Source organism: Dendropsophus ebraccatus, chromosome 5, assembly GCF_027789765.1.
Source record: "Dendropsophus ebraccatus isolate aDenEbr1 chromosome 5, aDenEbr1.pat, whole genome shotgun sequence".
Classification (NCBI taxonomy): domain Eukaryota; kingdom Metazoa; phylum Chordata; class Amphibia; order Anura; family Hylidae; genus Dendropsophus; species Dendropsophus ebraccatus.
In genome coordinates this window covers 10,979,442-11,000,130 of record NC_091458.1, presented here as the reverse complement: position 1 = coordinate 11,000,130, position 20,689 = coordinate 10,979,442, and the positions used below count along the sequence as shown (strand labels likewise).

General features: G+C 41.3%; 3 protein-coding genes across 3 annotated transcripts; all 3 read left to right on the top strand.

Moving 5' to 3' along the window:
* Positions 1-15: 15 nt before the first annotated feature.
* LOC138794030 (olfactory receptor 6N2-like) lies at positions 16-2,313 on the top strand. The gene is made up of 3 exons (XM_069972796.1): positions 16-39; positions 1,373-1,627; positions 1,723-2,313. The coding sequence occupies exons 1-3, from the start codon at positions 16-18 to the stop codon at positions 2,311-2,313; spliced, it is 870 nt and encodes a 289-aa protein (XP_069828897.1).
* Positions 2,314-6,791: 4,478 nt separating this feature from the next.
* On the top strand, positions 6,792-7,829 carry LOC138794029 (olfactory receptor 6N1-like). The gene has a single exon (XM_069972795.1). It carries the CDS (start codon positions 6,792-6,794, stop codon positions 7,827-7,829), a length of 1,038 nt encoding a protein of 345 aa, XP_069828896.1.
* A 9,152-nt stretch (positions 7,830-16,981) lies between these two features.
* Positions 16,982-17,992, top strand: LOC138794028 (olfactory receptor 6N1-like). The gene has a single exon (XM_069972794.1). It carries the CDS (start codon positions 16,982-16,984, stop codon positions 17,990-17,992), a length of 1,011 nt encoding a protein of 336 aa, XP_069828895.1.
* The last annotated feature ends 2,697 nt before the right edge of the window (positions 17,993-20,689 follow it).

Here is a 20,689-nt window from a genome sequence, read left to right as displayed (position 1 = left end):
CTTCACCCAATGACGATGGTAGCGCCAATTGTCCTGCAGGTATTCTGGCTTGGGACATATTCACATATTGGCTATGAGCTTCCACAGCTTCCCCACTTGCTGCCACAGGGACCTCTGCTGCTTCAGCTTCAATGTCTTGCACCTCATCTTCACTACTTTACCCAGTCTGCTAGACAATCACTTCCACACTCCACTTCTTTTCCTGGGGATTTCATTTAGGAAAAGCAATCCTAATTGAGAATCTTCTCTCTGAACAACTCACTTCCATCTAGGATAGTCATCCTCCTCACCTCATTTCTTAAGGACTTGACCCTCACAGGTACTCTGGCCTGATCCTTTTGGAAGTCACGTTTGCAAGATACCAACCTAGCAATGCTGCTGACTGGTTCGCAACACTAAGCTCCTCTCTCAGCTGAGTCTCTTTCCCAGGTGCACGTACTATGCTAACTTGCCCATAATCCTAGAGTCATACGTGGACATCGACTCTTTGGGACCTCTCTTGAGCCACTTGTCCCCAAGCCTTCCACTCTAACAAGTCTTCCTTCCTCACTAGGAGCCTTGCAGCTCCCAATTCTCGCTGAAGTGGTTGGGTACACATCACTCCAGGCCATGCCAGATCTTCTTACCTCTCCAGCCGGAGCATTGGCCAGTAGCTTACTCTTCTTACTCTTACCGGCCTTGATCAGGAGGTAGGAGCATGGGGATCAGTGGCACATTATACTGTTGGCAGTTATGGTGGCTGCCCAGGGCCAATGACTGCCTGAATTGCCCACATCACTCAAGGGCCCACCAGATGATCCTCCAGTGGGCCCACCAAGTGATGTGCAGCTGTCTCTGGTGAGCACACTAAAAACAAAATAAATCCCACACACTCCCCCATTACTGACAGTCGACTGGGACTTTCAAGGCCGGCAGCAAAGTTTCACAGCACAACAGCAACAATTTGCATATACCTCAATAAGAATGACAGATTTGCAGTCAGGCAGTGTTAGAAGGCCCAGCTGCTGAGCAGTACATCAGTTATATTTACACTCAATACTGGCGACACATGCACTCTTATACTCTTTAGATTCTTCTTTACTGAATGCATCTCATTGAGTATCCTCACCAAATGTATCCAGTACCAAAGTAAGACCTTAGCTCAACAAATATATTATCAAATGATAGATCTCAGTCTAAAAAAGTCAAAAGAATATGTTACTGCTTTGGAATCATGGCCGATATCAGAACAGCATGAGAGGTATGGCTGTCTAGGGCCTTAACAAATAAGGGAATCAAAGTCCCTTGTAGGCCACAGCGTTCACCACTATCATCACCGCTATCCATCAGACACGTTTTGTTAGCAATTTCCCTTTAATTTATTCCGTACCAGGTGGATGAGGATTACCATCAAGCTGCAGTTTCTTCCAACCAGACTATAACTCCTGAAACCGAATTCATCATCTTTGGCTTCCCGAGTCTTCAGCAGTATCAGCTTCTGCTCTTCTGTTTTTTCCTCCTCATCTACCTGTTCACCATCACTGGGAATGGAAGCATCATCTTCTTGGTGGCCCTTGACCGCCAGCTGCATACTCCTATGTATGTATTTGTCAGTAATTTGTCTTTCCTTGATTTGACCTACGCAACGGTAACCATCCCCAAGATGTTGGCCAAGTTCTCCATGAACCTCGATATTATTTCTTTTACAGCCTGTTTAGCTCAAATGTATTTTCTTTTCTTTAGTGTTTACTGTCGACGGTAATAAGTTATGACCGATATGTTTCCATATGTTCTCCTCTGTATTACCTGATCATCATGACTCGGAAACGGTATCTACTGCTAATTGCTTTGGCATGGGCCAATGGTTTTGCTTCTCCAGCCACAGTCTTAATCTTATTCTTGAAGTTACCATTTTGTGGCCCTAATATCATCCATCATTACTATTGTGATCATCCACCATTGCTGCAGTTGGCTTTTGCTTACACCTCCTTCAACATTGCAGTTGGCTCCACCATTGGGGGTTTCTTTATTCTAATAACATTGACTGTTGTGGTTGTTTCTTACACTAAAATTATATTAGCCATCCTCAAAATAAATTCTAAAGATGGACGCAAGAAGACGGTCTCCACATGCGCCTCACACTTTGCGGTGGTCAGTATCTTCTACTTGCCACTAATCTTCATGTACATAAGACCAAAGGCTTCCTACTCCTCAGATGTGGACTCTCTGGTGGCCCTGCTCTACACAGTATTAACACCTATGATGAATCCGGCTATATACAGCCTCAGGAACAAGGACATTATAGAGGCTTTCAAGAAGAAAATCCACAAATAGTATAACACAGATAAATAGAATTTGTTGTTATTTTATGTCTTTTTTTATTTATTTAATACATTTGCAAAAATATTTGACTGAAAGCAAAATACCTCTTTGACGCTCCTACGAAGCCTAGACATCAATTGTGCCCCGTGATAGGTAGCATGTGAAATACAGTTGAGCCAACTTTGAGCACTGCAGCATTTCATTGGCGGTGGCTGCAGGAGTTGGATGCTGACCTAGGTAGTCCAGGAAAACATGGATACAGCTTATGGGCTATGGTTGTCTACAGGTTTTCCAAGACTCCCTAGGGCTGCATCCAATTTCAGCAGTCACCGATAATCAAATGCAGCACGCTCAGGTTTGGATGAACCCAAGTGTGCTCGAAGGTCGCTCAACTCTACTGTTAAACAATATCATCAACAAGACAGTGTCCAACAAAAAAAAGGTGTCAGCAAGAATACCGGCTAAAACTCTGATCTTTCTATGCCACTTTTTGATAGAGCTAACTGCATATACAGTTATGCAGCTACCAAGCAAGTCAATGTAAGCAGTATTATTAATACGTGAGCTCAGCCATTGCTGGGGACTTGTCAGCTCTGTAGCAGATAGCTTGCTCCTTTAAAGGGGTTGTCCAGCTAAAATCTTTTTCTGTCAGGTCAACTGGTGTCAGAAAGTTATATAGATTTGTAATTTACTTCTATTAAAAAATCTCAAGTCTTTCCATACTTTTAGCTACTATATGTCCTGCAGGAAGTGGTGTTTTATTTTTAGTCTGACACAGTGCTCTCTGCTGACATCTCTGGCCGAGACAGGAACTGTGCAGAGCAGGAGAGGTTTTCTATGAGCATTCATAAAAAAACCGAGACAAAGTTCCTGTCTCGGCCAGAGATGTCAGCAGAGAGCACTGTGTCAAACTGAAAATAAAACATCACTTTCAGCTAATAAGTATGGGAAGACTTGAGATTTTTTAATAGAAGTAAATTACAAATCTATATAATTTTCTGATATCAGTTGATCTGAAAGAAAAATTTTCACTGGACAACCCCTTGAATGAATGAAGCGACACTGTGCATGCTCAATCACTGCTATGAGAATGCCGAAGGTGGTTGGGCATTATCACTCAATTCAGTTGGGGACAAAAGACCTCGGTATTCGAGAACAGTGGTCATTACCCCAATCATATTAGACAGGCTGGGTTAAATTAATAAAAAATGCTGCTAGAATTCAAATAATCGGCTAAAATTTCAACTTCTGCAATTAAATTATGCATGTACATTGCATTTTCATTGCATTACTGCATGGGTGAACAGAGCCTCAAGCTAAGGAGAGCCCGATACCCAATATAATAAAGGGCGAATCAAAGGTGGAGCAGTATTGTAGGTGACCCTGATGGTTTGGACTATCAAGGCTGTGGATTTGTATAATTTATACCTACATATAACTATCCAGCCCATGTAGAGTACTTTATAAAACAATTAAGTAGATACTGTACATGATGGAGAAAAGCACACTGTGGTGGTATGAGAACTTCCATAAGGGATTCCACTGGTGACCATTCCAAATAATTCACCAAATTGTAATGAACCCCTGAGGAAGAAACAGATGAAATGTGGAAATTACTGTAAACAACAACAAGGTGATCGCCATTACAGGAGACGCAGGTGTTACAAAGTATCAACACACAGTGTAATAATTCCTGAGAGGGTTATAACCATAATTAATATACCTCCAACTTATAACAAGGGGGTATAAATAGGGATGTAAGAAGCCGGGAGGGCGCTCCTCCGTAGGGTGAGAAAATACCAGTAACGCCAAATGACATTCTCCAGATCCAGGACAAGAAAAATCCATCCAAAATTTAAATTCTTTATTACTCCCTGAGATTCCTTTATTCAAGATTTTTTTTCTTCCTGCTATGGGAATCAATACATACAAGGTAAGTGTAATTCATTATAAACCTGATACCTATGTAGAAAACTAGTGTGAAGTCATCCAGCCAATACAATACAACAGAATAATCCATATATTGTACATTGTTACAGACTAATCTATATATTGTACATTGTAACAGACTTATCTATATACTGTACATTGTAACAGACTAATCCATATACAGTACAGTGTAACAGACTAATCCATATATTGTACACTGTAACAGACTAATTCATCCATATACAATACTGTATATTGTAACGGACTAATCTACATACAGTACATTGTAACAGACAATCTATTTTTAAATTAGAGGAGTCATTGTGTACATACCTGTACATTACTTGTAGATACAGCTAAATACAAAAACCATTAAATGACCCTTAAAGTGTCACTACCATTATAGAAAACTTTTGATATATCATAGGCTGCACTGCAGTGTGTCCACTCCACGATCGGTGTCACCATAATCAGTCAGGCTCCTTAGACTTAAATAATGAGCCTGACTCAGAACGTGACACAGAATCGGGAGAGGACCATACTTAGTGCGGTCTTCTCCATGCTCTTCTCCTGATCGGTAGGGTTCTAAACACTCAGACCTGGACCGATCAAAACTCTTTACATGTCTCTATGACATGTCAAAAGTTTTCTATGATGACACTGACACTTTTACACAGCACAATAGTAATAATTTGCATAAACCTAGGACTAAGAATTATTTTTATTATTTATATTAAGAGCATCAATAGTTTAAGGGCACTGTACATAAGATAAGGGGAAAGCAAGTACAATAACCATCAATGAAGGTAATGGCATACTGGTACAAGGGCTAGAGGACCCGCCCATGAGAAACAACTCTCATCTCTTCCTTTGTCTTGGGGACCTACACAGCCTGGTCATGTGACTCCAGGTCCTTTAGTGGCTATTGGTTATATCTGTAGATAACATACTTTAAATGTCTTTTTGAATAATGAATGCCACCAGTTGTCCACTATGTTGATGGGAATTGGGTAGATAGACCCTCCTCTATGTTTTTGTTGTCACTATGCCACAATAGGTAAATTAATCAAATGAAAGACATTTAGGTAAAAGGACCCTAAACCTTCTAATTGGAACTAGAGTGCCACCATGGGCCAGGGAACAGATGTGCAGTTGGGCAGTTGTGACGTCAATTAGTTCAATGCACTCTCATTATTGAAGACACTTCTACACATACTTCTTTACTGAAAGCCACAGAAAAGTCACAGAAATATTTTATTGCTTTGTAAAATTTGCAACCATGAATCATCAGCTTCCAAAAAGAGATCTAAAAATGGAACCACGGCCAACATCAGGACATTACAAGTGGTATGGCTGTTAGAGATGAGCGAACCTGGAGCATGCTCGAGTCGTTCCGAACCCGAACTTTTGGCATTTGATTAGGGCTGCTGAAGTTGGATAAAGCCCTAAGGTTGTCTGGAAAACATGGATATAGCCCTAAGGCCAAGGGCGTAGCTAGGATTCATGGGGCCCCATAGCAAAAAACTGTACGGGGCCCCATGAATCCTGTATGCTCCCCTACCCCCCCCCCCCCCACACACACACACACACACACTGCCAAACACAGACAATGACACACATATACACACACAGAGGCACCATTAACATATATACAGATACGCCACTGGCATACACACATATATATGCTGTAATGTGATTACACTAGGGCTGATGTATAGACCATGAGTAGACTGTACACAGGGAAATCATCTCAGTGTAATAAGAAACACTCAACCAGAAATAAAAGAAAATGCAGCAGATATTAATGGTGGGTTCTTTTATTAGAGCCCGGCATTAATAGAAGCTGCTGCAGAACATCTTTGGGAGCAAACCTGTCAATCACTTGAGACACAACTGACATACACAAACACACACATTTACACCAGTGTTACAGACATTGCTGACATACACACACACATATAGCCACAGATACATACACATACTGACATATACATTTATACACAGATACATACAGTATATACACACACTGACATATACATATACCGACAGATACATATATACACTCACTGACACAAGCTCCCAGGCTTCCCCCCTCTTCACATAGAAGTATTCAGGACATTTGGGTCATGTGACCATAAGGTCCTTCATCCCTCTCCTGTGCCGTGCAGGACCTGGCAGGTCCTGCTCCTCTGTTCAGCCCTCTCACCCGGCACTACAGTGAGGGGGCTGAACAGTGCAGTGGCGGGTCCCTCTTCCACTGGACCCCTGGGGGTATAGTGGTCGGATGTCAGTGTCAGTACCTACCATGAAGGCAGGGCAGGCTTCCTCGGGCCCCCTTCCTGCAGGGGCCCCATAGCAGTCGCCTTCCCTGCCTTCATGGTAGCTACGCCACTGCCTAAGGCTATGTGGAAATCATGGATATAGTCATTGGCTGTATCCATGTTTTCCAGACAACCTTAGAGCTTTATCCAAGTTCAGCAGCCCCCGCTAATCAAATACTGAACGTTCGCTCATCTCTAATGGCTGTCGTACCAAATAAGGAACACAAAGTCACTTGCAGCATGAGCCGCTCACCAACACCACCATCACCGCTCTCCATAAAACACTTTATATCAACATTTTTCCTTTTCATTCTCCCTTACCAGGTGGATGAAGATTACAGTCAAGCAGTAGTTTCTTCCAATCTGACCATTACTCGTGTAACCGAATTCATCATCTTTGGTTTCCCGAGTCTTCAGCAGTATCAGCTTCTGCTCTTCTGTGTGTTCCTCCTTTTATATCTGTTCACCATCACTGGGAATGGAAGCATCTTCCTCTTGGTGGTACTTGACCGCCGGCTGCATACTCCTATGTATGTATTTGTCAGTAATTTGTCTTTCCTTGATTTGAGCTACGCAACGGTAACCATCCCCAAGATGTTGGCCAAGTTCTCCATGAACCTTGACACCATTTCTTATACAGCCTGCTTAGCTCAGATGTATTTTTTCTTTGCTTTAGGATCCTCAGAGTGTTTACTATTGGCGGTAATGGCTTATGACCGATATGTAGCCATATGTTCTCCTCTACATTACCCAAACATCATGACTAAGAGACGGTATCTACTGTTAATTGCTATGGTATGGGCCGGTGGGTTCGCTTCTCCAGTTACATGCATAAGCTTGGTCTTAAAGTTACCATTTTGTGGCCCTAATATCATCCATCATTATTACTGTGACCATCCACCATTGCTGCAGTTGGCCTGTGCTGACACCTCCTTCAATGTTCAAGTTGGCTCCTCCATCGGGGCCTTCGTTATACTAATAACATTGACTCTAATAGTCATTTCTTACATTAAAATCATATTAACTATCCTCAAAATGAATTCCAAAGAAGGACGCAAGAAGACGTTCTCCACATGCACCTCACACTTTGCCGTGGTCAGTATCTTCTACTTGCCACTTATATTCATGTATGTCCGCCCAACAGCTTCCTACTCCTCAGATGTGGACTCCCTGGTGGCCCTGCTCTACACAGTATTAACGCCTATGATGAATCCGATTATATACAGCCTCAGGAACAAGGACATTATAGAGGCTTTCAAGAAGAAAATCCACAGATAATTAGAATCTGTTGCAATGTAATGTGATGTTATGTCTTATCTACATTTTTCATTAATAAATTTGCAAAAAGGTCAAACTTTTCTGGAGTCTAATATTTGAAAGTGAGTGGACAGGGAGCACTACACTCAATCTTTGGGGGACTTAAAAATAAAGCTTTATAGCAAAAACTAAATTTCAGAAACATAAAAAATAGGACATTTCAATACATGTATATCCGTCCCTGCACAGTGGTAAAATTGAACATTTTTGTGTTTCCTTTGTGGCCTTGCCCATAATGGTAACACTGTGTAATTTTAACCAGTCATGCTGTGTCATCAATCTTTCCAGGTTTTTTGCAAGAACTTTTATATTTGCAGGTAAGCGACCTGGACAGTTTTTTTTTATATTTTCATGCAATCTTTCCCCACTCCCTACAAAGCATGTAGGCAAACAATAGTGCCCCATCATAGGTAGAATCGGAGGTTGCCCTCTATAAGCAATAGCATCAACAAAGGAGCATCCAACAAAAATGGTGCCAGCGGGAATAAGTGATAAACTTCTGGTCTCTCTGCCGGGAAGGGGGTGGGTGAAAAAAACAACATGCACTTACCTTCCCGACTCCAGTTCTGTCCTCCGCTCCAGTCCTCCGGTCCTTGCTGCAACCAGGACACCTGTAACAGATTTCTGGGGGAGTATGTAGTGTCCCAGTAGGAGTGATCCACTGAGTCTCATACCACCTAAGTACAGTAGTAGTGGAAAAGGTGGTGACATGTGTTTCCCCACTAGGTGTCACTCTCTGTCTTTTGATAAAGTTCTTTGTATGAGCACAGCTGAATGAGAGTATTGGGTTAAAGCTATATTGTCATGTGTTATTTTATTATCCAATCACAGAGGCAGATGTGTTTCCCTCTTTTTCCCACATATTACAGTTCTTCTCTTTCCTGTTTCCTGCATCCCCACCAATCACAACTAAGGTTAATCAATCATAGAAAAAGAAAGTCTGAATGCACCATTAATGCAGAAAAATGTCCATTTATTTAGATCTTGTGCTTATGCAGCATGATGCGGGCAGGTGAAGGACACCAACACCCTCCACTGATGATGACAGCTGTTTCAAGCCTACTGATCGGCGCTTTCTCAGATTTCCTAAGGTGGTTCTGCTGGCACCAATGCACAAAATCTCTGTTCACTTTTCTGTACTCCATGTCCTCTTTATTTTTGATGACTATTGCAGAGTCATTAGAATACTTCTGTAGGTAGCAGCTAGATGAGTTACACTTATGCTGCGTTTACACGGAACGATAATTCGTCCGATCGTACCATTAACGATTTTGAAGTAAAGATTTTATAACGATCAGCGTTTAGACGGAACGATATATCGTACCGAAAAATCATTTTGCGATCGTTTTGCCTATCTCGCACATAAATAAAATCGGTGAACGACTGAATGATCTGCGAATTTTTTGTGAATGACGAATGACGATATAAGAACATGTTCAAAGATCAAAATGAACGATTTCTCGCTCATCGTTTGATCGTTCACTGCGTTTACACGTACGATTATCGTTCGAATTCGATCGTTATTGTGCAAATTCGCATGATAATCGTTCCGTGTATGTTCACACTACGTATGAGTCCAGCTGTAGTTCGTACAAAGCCGTACATGTGCGGCTGAAAGTACGGCCGTGGGAAAAATAGACATGCGGCCGGATTGCGAACATGCGGGCGAACTGCGAACATACGCCCGTAGTAGAGTTATGCTTCCCTAGCTTGTTTCGAAGCGATCTGAAACAGGTCATTTACTTGGAAATCTTCGCCCAGCCTCGTAAACCACACAGAACCTTTTGGATCTAAAAATCACGTTCAATTTGGCTGAAATAAGTATTCCGTACGGGACCGCATGGAAATCCACGGCCGTGAGTTGGAACATTTCCGTCCTCAAACAATGGTCTTGTTAATTTTACACTGCGCCATATACGATCCGGCCGTAAGCTCATACGTAGTGTGCATTGTGCGGCCGTATATCGTATACTTCCCAGCGAACGCATCAACCTCAAAACTACGTGCGTATATTCGCGGTTCGCACTACGGCCGGAAAGATACGCAGTGTGAACATAGCCTTAGTCTGCAGTATACAGTATGAAGTGCATAGGAGCAAGAACTTTATATCTGACACAGTCTTGGGCTCTCACATGCTGAGGTCGGTTTGTGAGGTAATCTAGGATGCGTTTGGAGAGATGGCGGTCCACTCCAACAAAGGCCAGCTTGTCTTTCAATAACACTGGCTGTTTGTTATTAAAAGCACTGGAGAAATCAAAGAACATTATTCTAAACAGTGTTCCCTGGTTTCTCCAGCCGATAAGCAAACTGGAGAGGGTCCATGGCCGAGCTCACAAATGTGATGTGTGAGAACTAGAGATGAGCGAATACGATTCGATCGAGTAGGTATTCGATCGAATATTGTGGTATTCGAAAGATTCGAATTCAATCGAGTAGTGAGGCGAATACGCGGGGAACATTCGAAAGCCCTCTTATCGCAGTTGGCGCTTTTTGTAATCCAATGACCATGCAGGGAGGCCGTGAGGGACCCTGGGAGTACGCACGCAGCGCGAAAATGGCGTCTACCCTCATTGGATAGCTGAACCACATGACCTCGAATCTTAAATACTTGGTTCCCGCCTCTCGACCGCAGATGCGCTTTCAACCTAGTTAGGGAGAGATCTTCGAGCAGGGAGAAATAGGTTTTAGTAGCATTTTGGTCAGGCAGGATTACTACAGAACCCAAAAGTCCTTTTCAGAGCTAATATCCATCGAAAAAGTAATCTCTGAATCCAAAGCAATTCCCAGTGCTAAGAAATAGATGATATAACAGCAGCATCAGCATCAGCAGGTGTATTCATTCCAGTACCCTGTGTGTACAAGTGACTTATAGTGTCCCTGTTTAACACCACTAAGGGCACCTGATATATACTGTTCCAGTAGCACAGTAAAAGGCACGTGATACATATTGTTCCAGTAGCCCAGAAAAAGGCACGTGATACATATTGTTCCAGTAGCCCAGAAAAAGGCACGTCATACATACTGTTCTAGTAAAGTTCGTACAGCATTACGCATGATACGCGCGAATAACACGACGCTCCGCGGACGCACATTGGAATCATGTATGTAACACTGCGCAAGAAATACAAAAGAAATATGTGAACATTGCCATAAATGTTCGTAAAGCGTTCGCAAATATTTTTCGCATTATACTGCGATTTTTGGGGTGTTGGGTGCACCCAGGCATGCTCTCCCTAATGTCTCAGTGTCACGGAGGTGTTTGCATCGTTTAGGGAGCTTTTTTTGAGGTACTTGGTGACCTCCAAGTGGTCGAATTTTGATTTCCAAGTGCCGCAAATTTTTTTCCCGTAGACTATAATGGGATTGAATATTCGTTCGAATAGTCGAATATCAGTGCCTATTCGATTTGAATTCTCGAAAGTCGAATATTTCACTACTCGTTCATCTCTAGTGAGAACCAATCTCTCCAAGACCTTTACCAAATATGACGTCAATTCTACAGGTCTACAGCAGTTCAAGTCCCTCGGATGAGGTGTCTTTGGAATTGGTACCACTGAAGATTATTTCCACAGTTGTGGTACCATTCCCAGCTTTAGGCTTCTATTTAAGATATAGGTAATAATAATACCACACATAGCTGATCAACGCAAGTCTTAGGTAGATTGGCACTGATGCCATCTGGTCCTCCTTTTACACTGGTACTATTTGTAATATTGTTCTTAATATAATTGATTGTGTCAGTAACAGTATGGTGGTGATATGTATGGTAATCATTTTTATATGGTTCCCTGCTTCACAGGATAGCTCTCTATTCAACGTTAAAATTTAGGCGGTTTGGTGCACTGGGTGGGGGACTACCGCACATAGTGCACTGATCTACCCGCTGGCCCATCCCACCTAATTATTATTGGGGTGAAGTTCTGCAATGTCACTCCAGCGCTCATCAATGCAAACGTGATCTTGGTAAAGTTATATAGAGATTCAGTTTTTTTTTCACATTTTATTGATTGGTGTATATTTATTATGATACAAATTTATTCTATAAAATTTTTCTTGCTCTCTAATGGACTATTTGTTGCTCTTGTTCTTGCAAGCCATTTTGCTTGAGTATTTAAAGGGGTTATCCAGTGCTACAAAAAAATGGCCACTTTTGTACTATTCTTGTCTCCAGATTGGGTGGGGTTTGAAACTCTGTTCCATTGAAGAAAATGGAGCTTAATTGCAAACCATACCTGAACTAAAGACAAGGGTGGGGCAAAGTGGCCATGTTTTTGTAACACTGCATAACCCCTTTAATTTGCCTCATTTCCCAGCATACATTGTGCACATTTGTGGTGAGCCTCGGATGATCTTGTAGCGGTGGGATGGCCGGTCACTTGCTAGATGGAAGTGTGACGCCACTACTGTGGTGGATGGCCGAGATACAGCCGAACCTTTGAGTTTGTCACGTGACGCCAGTGCCTGGTGGTCACACAGGTGTAATGGCACACCTGCTTTTAGAGTGTAAGGCCGGTTGTACCCTTTTCCCTCTATTCATTCATCTCTATGGGGCGCCGCTCATCCCCCTCCTCTTCTGTGCATCTGGCGGGGACAGGACCTTCACTAAAACCTTCCCGGGCACCCAATGTATCTGTGGGCCAAATTCAGGGTCAAACGGTTCAGGCTTTTGGAAGTCTATACGAGACAGACAGACAGACAGACAGAAGGACAGACAGACAGACTTTCATTTTTATGATATAGATATAATATGAATTTTAATTTATTGCTGCGCAAAAAAACCCCTCATTGATAGAGTGGATTCTCAATTAAGGTCTGTCCGCCTGTCTTCAAATTACCCATATGTCTGGATGAAATCTATTGCACATTACCACATGGGTACACCCCATGAAACCCCCAGAAATCTCACTAAAGTGAACACCATGGTCAAGGACTTATCACTATAATGCCGAGCCCCAATTACAAAAGTTACATGGGCCCACATGGGATAAATAGGGTCAAGTCAGCCACAAAGAAATCGTTAACCCAGTAGAGACTTTGCTGCCTTGAACTTCTCCTCCTATTCTCCTTGTGGACCCAATTTCAACCAGAAGCTGGAGTTACCTATAATAGAAAGCTTTTAATCTCATAGCAAACATGTCAAGAGAAGGTGACTTTAGAGATAAGTTGAGAAAGGACATAAGTGTAAAGCCCCCAATAACCTAAAATAATATTCAGTGTCGTGGGTCACCATGATGTGCTTGACCCTCAGACCCATGGATTTGTATAATGTATAACTATATTTGTACTCTGTTCAATATTAATGTAAAGTAGTTACTGAACCGGTGGCGCAAGCATTGCATATGGCGCATAAAACTTACATCATTAGTATGATCATTTTCATAGGGGATTCCACTGGGGACAGTTCTTCTGTACCCTTTCAGATAATTACTTAAGAACTTTCATTAAATCGCGTTTAACTCCTGAGGGAAGAAACAAATTTGACACATAGTTTTAATCACTGTAAACAACAACAATGAATACGGGAGACTCAGACGCTAATAATAAGTCTAATAGATCCTGAGAGATTTATAACCACAATTAAAAACCCTTCAGCTTATTACAAGAGGGTATAAATAGAGATGTAAGAATCCTAGAGGGCGCCTCTCAGTAGGGCAACACGACAAACCAAATTCTCCGGATCCAGAGCAGAATCCGACAGCCACTCGTAATCCTCAGTACTGTTTAAGTTTTTGAAACTTTTTCCTGCTATGGGAATAACTCTATACAAGGTAAATGTCACTGATAGTATATGACCCCAAGACAGAAAACAAAGTAGTTTACGGTCAGGTGGTTGGCTGATGCATTCATCGAGTTCAGAAGCTGAGATATTTTTCCATAGAAATGTTAATGTTCAATCAATTTATACCAGGGCTGTGGAGTCGGTAAGCCGCAGCTCCAACTCCGACTCCGACTCCTGAATTTTATCAGGACCAACTCCAACTCCGACTCCTGAATTTTATCAGGACTGACTCCCAACTCTGACTCCGACTCCCGACTCTGACTCCTGCTCCTTCATAAATGGCCGGTCATATACCAGGGGAGTTATTTATCACACTGGCTCAGCAGCTTCTCCCTAATGTCCTACAGGATCCTGGGGCGACTTCTGAGGGAATAAGGAAACATGTAAAGCAGCTTCTCCTGTGTGTGCAGTGGATGCAGCCAGTCTCCAGCCTCCCTGTCCTGAACAACTCAGAACTAGACTAGATGGAGCAGGTGGTCTTTTCCTGCTGACAATCTTCTATGTTTCTAACTAAATATTCACCATACTTAAAGAAACACTGCTAACAATGCCAGATACCTGTGATATGGAGGTCAGCCATAGTGATATACAGGGGGTCACACATAGTGATATACAGGGGGTCACACATAGTGATATACAGGGGGTCACACATAGTGATATAGAGAGGGATCACACATAGTGATATACAGGGGGTCACACATAGTGATATATAAGGTCACTGTGGGGGCACACACACACACACACACACACACACACACTGCTGCAGCCATAGCATACACACACCCACACAGCCTGCTGCAGCCATAGCATACACACACACAGCTTGCTGCAGCCATAGCGCACGCCTCACACACACACACACACACACACACACACACAGCCTGCTGTGGCCATAGCACACATACACACAGCCTGCTGCAGCCATAGTGTGCATACACACACACACACAGCCTGCTGCAGCCATAGCACACATACACACAGCCTGCTGCAGCCATAGTGTGCATACACACACACACACAGCCTGCTGCAGCCATAGCACACATACACACAGTCTGCTGTAGCCATAGCACACACACAGCCTGCTGTAGTCATAGCACACGCACAGCCTACTGCAGCCATAGCACACACACACACAGCTGCACCCATTAAACAATGAAGAAAAACACACAATCTTCTCCCAGAGAGAAAACACCACACTGAAGACAGAAGTTACTGCTACACTATTTATGTCTTCTCCTCCTCTATATTAAACAAGATATCTTCATATTACACTGCTGCTCATATACAGTCATCCAGCGTCCAGGAAGAGAACCGCACAGATTTCCCCCCACACAATGGACTCTTCCAGCTCAGAAACAAACTGCCAAATAGCGACTGACAACTTTTCCCCGACCACCCCATCTAATAGGGCCAGTGTCCTATTACTGATATATTCCCCGACCACCCTTATGTAATAGTGTTCTATTAGAATGTTGCTCATAATATATATTCATGAGCAAAACTTGTAAAATTCATATCAAAATTCAATTCTCCATTTTTTAAAGATTTTTGGAGTCGGAGTCGGTACATTTTTTCCGACTCCAACTCTGACTCCGACTCCAGCCAAAGCTAGCTCCGACTCCAACTCCACGACTCCGACTCCACAGCCCTGATTTATACATTTATAAAACATAGTGGTTACTGAGCTTATAATTCTTGATAACTTTCTGCAATGTATCACTTTTAGGCTATGTTCACACAACGTACTTTTTGTGAAAAGAACAGCCATAGTTTTCAATTAAAACAATGTCCGTTCTTTTCATAATGCAATGATTTACATTGAAGTCAATGCAAACAACAGCTGGTATTTCACAAAATGTATTGAACAAGGACTGTTGTTTATACATAGTGGGAACATGCCTTAATATGTTTGCATAAACAACTAGTCACATTTTATTACACACCGTCACTTTAAGTCTTACACCAGTGTTAATAGGCGCCAAATATGATGTATGGTCTTTTTTATAATTATATATCATTTTACTATTCATATATTCTAGCAGATGAGTTGCTGTGTACTGTAAATACAGATGTGTCCAGTCTTACCTTTCTTTTAGATAAGTTATGGAAAGGAACTCATTCATGATAGCCTCCACCACAATATCCCAACATCAAAATATTCAAAGGGCCTCATTTAGACAGCAATCTTTGTGTGTCCTCTCATAGACTTACACAAATTATAAACTTAGTGAAAGAAAATCATGACATTAAAATGAGGCAAACTGTTGGAAATCTCACAACATGGATCGCAGAATATATTTTGTTCAGAGATTACAGCAGAAAAATTTGTTGATTAAATTTATTGTAATTTATGAGTTACATTCTGTATTATACACAAGAGCTGCACTCACTATTCTGCTAGTGGAGTCACTATGTACAGTTAGAGCCATGGTTAACATGATCCCTGATGCAAAAATTCGAACTTTCAATTAGAAAGTTGAGTTAAACTTGTCATTGTGATCAAGTTAACACAGACCACATCTGTACATACATTATATTATTTATCCTGTACTGATCCCGAGTTAAATCCTGTATTATACTCCAGAGCATTTTCTTGGCATGATAGACTCACTAGGTGAACTTATTCTAAAAAGGCGGAACTTGGTACTACCTAGTGTGCACAATTCTTCTGATAGCTCAGAGAAGGTTTATACTGGGTTTTGTGCCTTTGTCACAGGTTTTCTTTGGCATCCCACTGAGAATACAGATGTATACTGTGGAGAAGAGCAACGTATGCAAGTTATTTCAGTAGCCGAACAGGATAACCTAATGACTCATATACGTAAAAATATAGAAGACCCTACTATTGAGTACCATTAATATTAGAATCTAAAAACATGATGGGCATTTGGAAGGATAAATGCGTAACTGTCTATAGTGCCAGCAGTGGGTCAGTTAAGTAGATAGACCCTTGACTGTCTTCATGGTATACAAATCCCGCCATGGGTTTAGACGAGAAGGCCTGGAAGCTAAGAAGTTCATTAGCTGTATTCACAATCATTAGTAGACACAACAGAAACTCTTGAATAGCTGAGTGCTTTCAATTGGGTAACCTCAACAATCTTATCCAAGGTCAAACTAAGGCCTCATTCTTCTCAAACATTTAACAAATATCTTTTCAATAAAATATCATTTTGTAAGATTTGGAATCATCAATCTCAGCAAATTGTCCTAGGGCCACCATTAGAATACTACAAGTGGTACAAATAACTGTCACAGCTATTAGGAATTTGGGAAACCAAACCAGTAGGCCTGTAGGCTACCACAACTGACTTCACCACCACAACTACTCATCATGCGCTCTCTATTAACAATTTTCTATTTGATCATTCCTTACCAGGTGGATGAGGATTTCCATCAAGCAGCAGTTTCTCCTAATCTGACCATTCATGTTGTAACTGAATTCATCATCTTTGGCCTTCCAAGTCTTCAAAATCATCAGCTTCTGCTCTTCTGTGTGTTTCTCTTTATCTACCTATTCACCATCACTGGCAATGGAAGCATCTTCCTCTTGGTGGCCCTTGACCGCCGGCTGCATACTCCTATGTATTTCTTTGTCAGTAATTTGTCTTTACTTGACATGAGCTATGCAACGGTAACCATCCCCAAGATGTTGGCCAAGTTGTCAATGAACCTTAACACCATTTCTTATACGGCCTGCCTTGCTCAAATGTACTTTTTTTTGTCTTTAGGATGCACAGAGTGCTTACTTCTGACATCAATGGCTTATGACCGATATGTTGCCATATGTTCTCCCTTACATTACCCAACCATCATGACTAGGAGACGGTATATACTGTTGATGGTAATGACATGGTTTGGTGGTTTCCTAACTCCATTCACAAGCTTTATCTTAGCCTTAAAGTTACCATTTTGTGGTCCTAATATCATCCATCATTATTACTGTGATCACTCACCATTGTTGCGGTTGGCTTGTGCCGACACCTCCATTAACGTGACAGTCGGCTCCTTCATTGCCGGTTTGTATATTCTAGTAACATTTATTCTAGTGGTCGTCTCTTACATAAAAATCATATTAACTATCCTCAAAATTAAGTCCAAAGAAGGACGTATGAAGACGTTCTCCACATGCGGCTCACACTTTGCAGCGGTTAATATATTCTTCCTCCCACCTATGTTCATGTACGTCAGGCCCAGGGCTTCCTACTCCTCAGATGTGGACTCCCTGGTGTCCCTGCTCTTCACAGTATTAACACCAATGATGAATCCGGTTATATACAGCCTCAAGAACAAGGACATTAAAGAGGCTTTTAAGAAGAAAGTCAATTTTAAAATCAAAGAATAGCAAATTCCTATAGAATTTTTTGTCATTTTATGTCTCATTTTTGTGGATTCAATAATAAATAAGCAATGAAATGCGACATTTTCTGGAATGCAAAACATAGTGATATGGGAGCAGGAGGAGGATTTGTGATTGTTGTAACGTCCATACTCGGCCATTGGAAGTTGCCTTTCCATGTGAACGTGCCCAACATCTGTAATACTTCCCCTGTGTCCTTAAGATATCCTGGCACATGCTGAACATGTGGTTGCAGGATATTATCCAGCCACAAGCTAAGCCTTTCTTCTAGGTATCCTCTACTGGATACAATCGGCCTCATTGGAGGGGGTATTTGTCCTTTTTTGAGTTTTGGGGAGGCCATACATAATTGCTGAAATTGCGACTTGCTCCTGAACAGGGTAATAACTGACATTTTTCATCTGAAAAATATCATTATGAGTTAAAACATCATTGGCTACTTCATTCCAGCTAAGCTCCATCAAATCTTTCAGTGCTATTTGTCCAGCAAAATTTAAATCACCAAATACATTAACAACAAAAATGCTCCCGACCACAACTTATTTTTCACATTTTGTTCACCAAAAAAGTGCTTTTTGATTGTTACGTCCCCAATAAATTTATGTACGTCCATAATAGTAGAAAAATTCAAACCCAAAGAAAATACTGTACCTGGATCTGTTCTTGCGTTAATTCAACTCTGGAGATATTTAGGACACTCCCGGTTCCAAGTTGGTGCGGCTCCCTTGATTCCTGGTTTCTTTTTGAAACGCTGCCCTTGTGCTTACACCCAGGGCCGCCATCAGGAATTCCAGGGCCCCATACTGCCAACTTGTCTGGGCCCCCACCTAACCAAAGACATTAATCCAAAAAATCAGGACATACGTTTGGCTATTTAAAGCCCATAATATGTGTTAAATTACGAGTCAATTAAGTCCTGTTTTCAGCCTTAAAAATAACTATTGTTTTATAAAAGAGTGGCTGAAAAATCTCATGGTTTTTTTCCACAAATAATACTGACACATCATAATCACAATAATGTTTTGCCTGACTTCTCCTTTAATATACTGTATATAGACAATAGATGCACAAACCCATACTGTACAAATAGGCAGATACACACATGTATGCACACACACTCACACAGATACATATAGATCCACAATACATGTATACACACATATAGGCAGATTACAAGATGTACAAATATACCAACATAGAGAAATTACACAGATACAGACACACATGCAGATTCCATATATACCTATATACACAGACACATAGCATAGATGCAGATACACACATGCAGATTCCATATATACCTCTACACAGACACATAGCATAGATACAGACACACACATGCAGATTCCATATATACCTATATACACAGACACATACATGCAGATTCCATATATACCTCTACAGGCACACAGCATAGATACAGACACACACATGCAGATTCCATATATACCTATATACACAGACACATAGCATAGATACAGACACACACATGCAGATTCCATATATACCTCTACACAGACACATAGCATAGATACAGACACACACATGCAGATCCCATATATACCTATATACACAGACACATAGCGTAGATGCAGACACACACATGCAGATTCCATATATACCTATATACACAGACACATAGCATAGATACAGACACACACATGCAGATCCCATATATACCTATATACACAGACACATAGCGTAGATGCAGACACACACATGCAGATTCCATATATACCTATATACACAGACACATAGCATAGATACAGACACACATGCAGATTCCATATATACCTCTACACAGACACACAGCATAGATACAGACACACATGCAGATTCCATATATACCTATATACACAGACACATAGCATAGATACAGACACACATGCAGATTCCATATATACCTATATACACAGACACATAGCATAGATACAGACACACATGCAGATTCCATATATACCTATATACACAGACACATAGCATAGATACAGACACACACATGCAGATTCCATATATACCTATATACACAGACACATAGCATAGATACAGACACACACATGCAGATCCCATATATACCTATATACACAGACACATAGCGTAGATGCAGACACACACATGCAGATTCCATATATACCTATATACACAGACACACAGCATAGATACAGACACACATGCAGATTCCATATATACCTATATACACAGACACATAGCATAGATACAGACACACATGCAGATTCCATATATACCTATATACACAGACACATAGCATAGATACAGACACACACATGCAGATTCCATATATACCTATATACACAGACACATAGCATAGATACAGACACACATGCAGATTCCATATATACCTATATACACAGACACATAGCATGGATACAGACACACATGCAGATTCCATATATACCTATATACACAGACACATAGCATAGATACAGACACACACATGCAGATTCCATATATACCTCTACAGACACATAGCATAGATACAGACACACACATGCAGATCCCATATATATACCTATATACACAGACACATAGCATAGATACAGACACACACATGCAGATTCCATATATACCTCTACACAGACACATAGCATAGATGCAGATACACACATGCAGATTCCATATATACCTCTACACAGACACATAGCATAGATACAGACACACACA

Bases quoted from the DNA above. Each gene is read 5' to 3' on its own strand.
- LOC138794029 (XM_069972795.1), top strand. From the start codon at position 6,792: ATGAGCCGCTCACCAACACCACCATCACCGCTCTCCATAAAACACTTT.
- LOC138794028 (XM_069972794.1), top strand. From the start codon at position 16,982: ATGCGCTCTCTATTAACAATTTTCTATTTGATCATTCCTTACCAGGTG.
- LOC138794030 (XM_069972796.1), top strand. From the start codon at position 16: ATGGTAGCGCCAATTGTCCTGCAG. The intron at 40-1,372 runs GTATTCTGGCTT...ATTCCGTACCAG, and splicing joins TAGCGCCAATTGTCCTGCAG to GTGGATGAGGATTACCATCA. The intron at 1,628-1,722 runs GTAACCATCCCC...TCTTTTCTTTAG, and splicing joins TTGATTTGACCTACGCAACG to TGTTTACTGTCGACGGTAAT.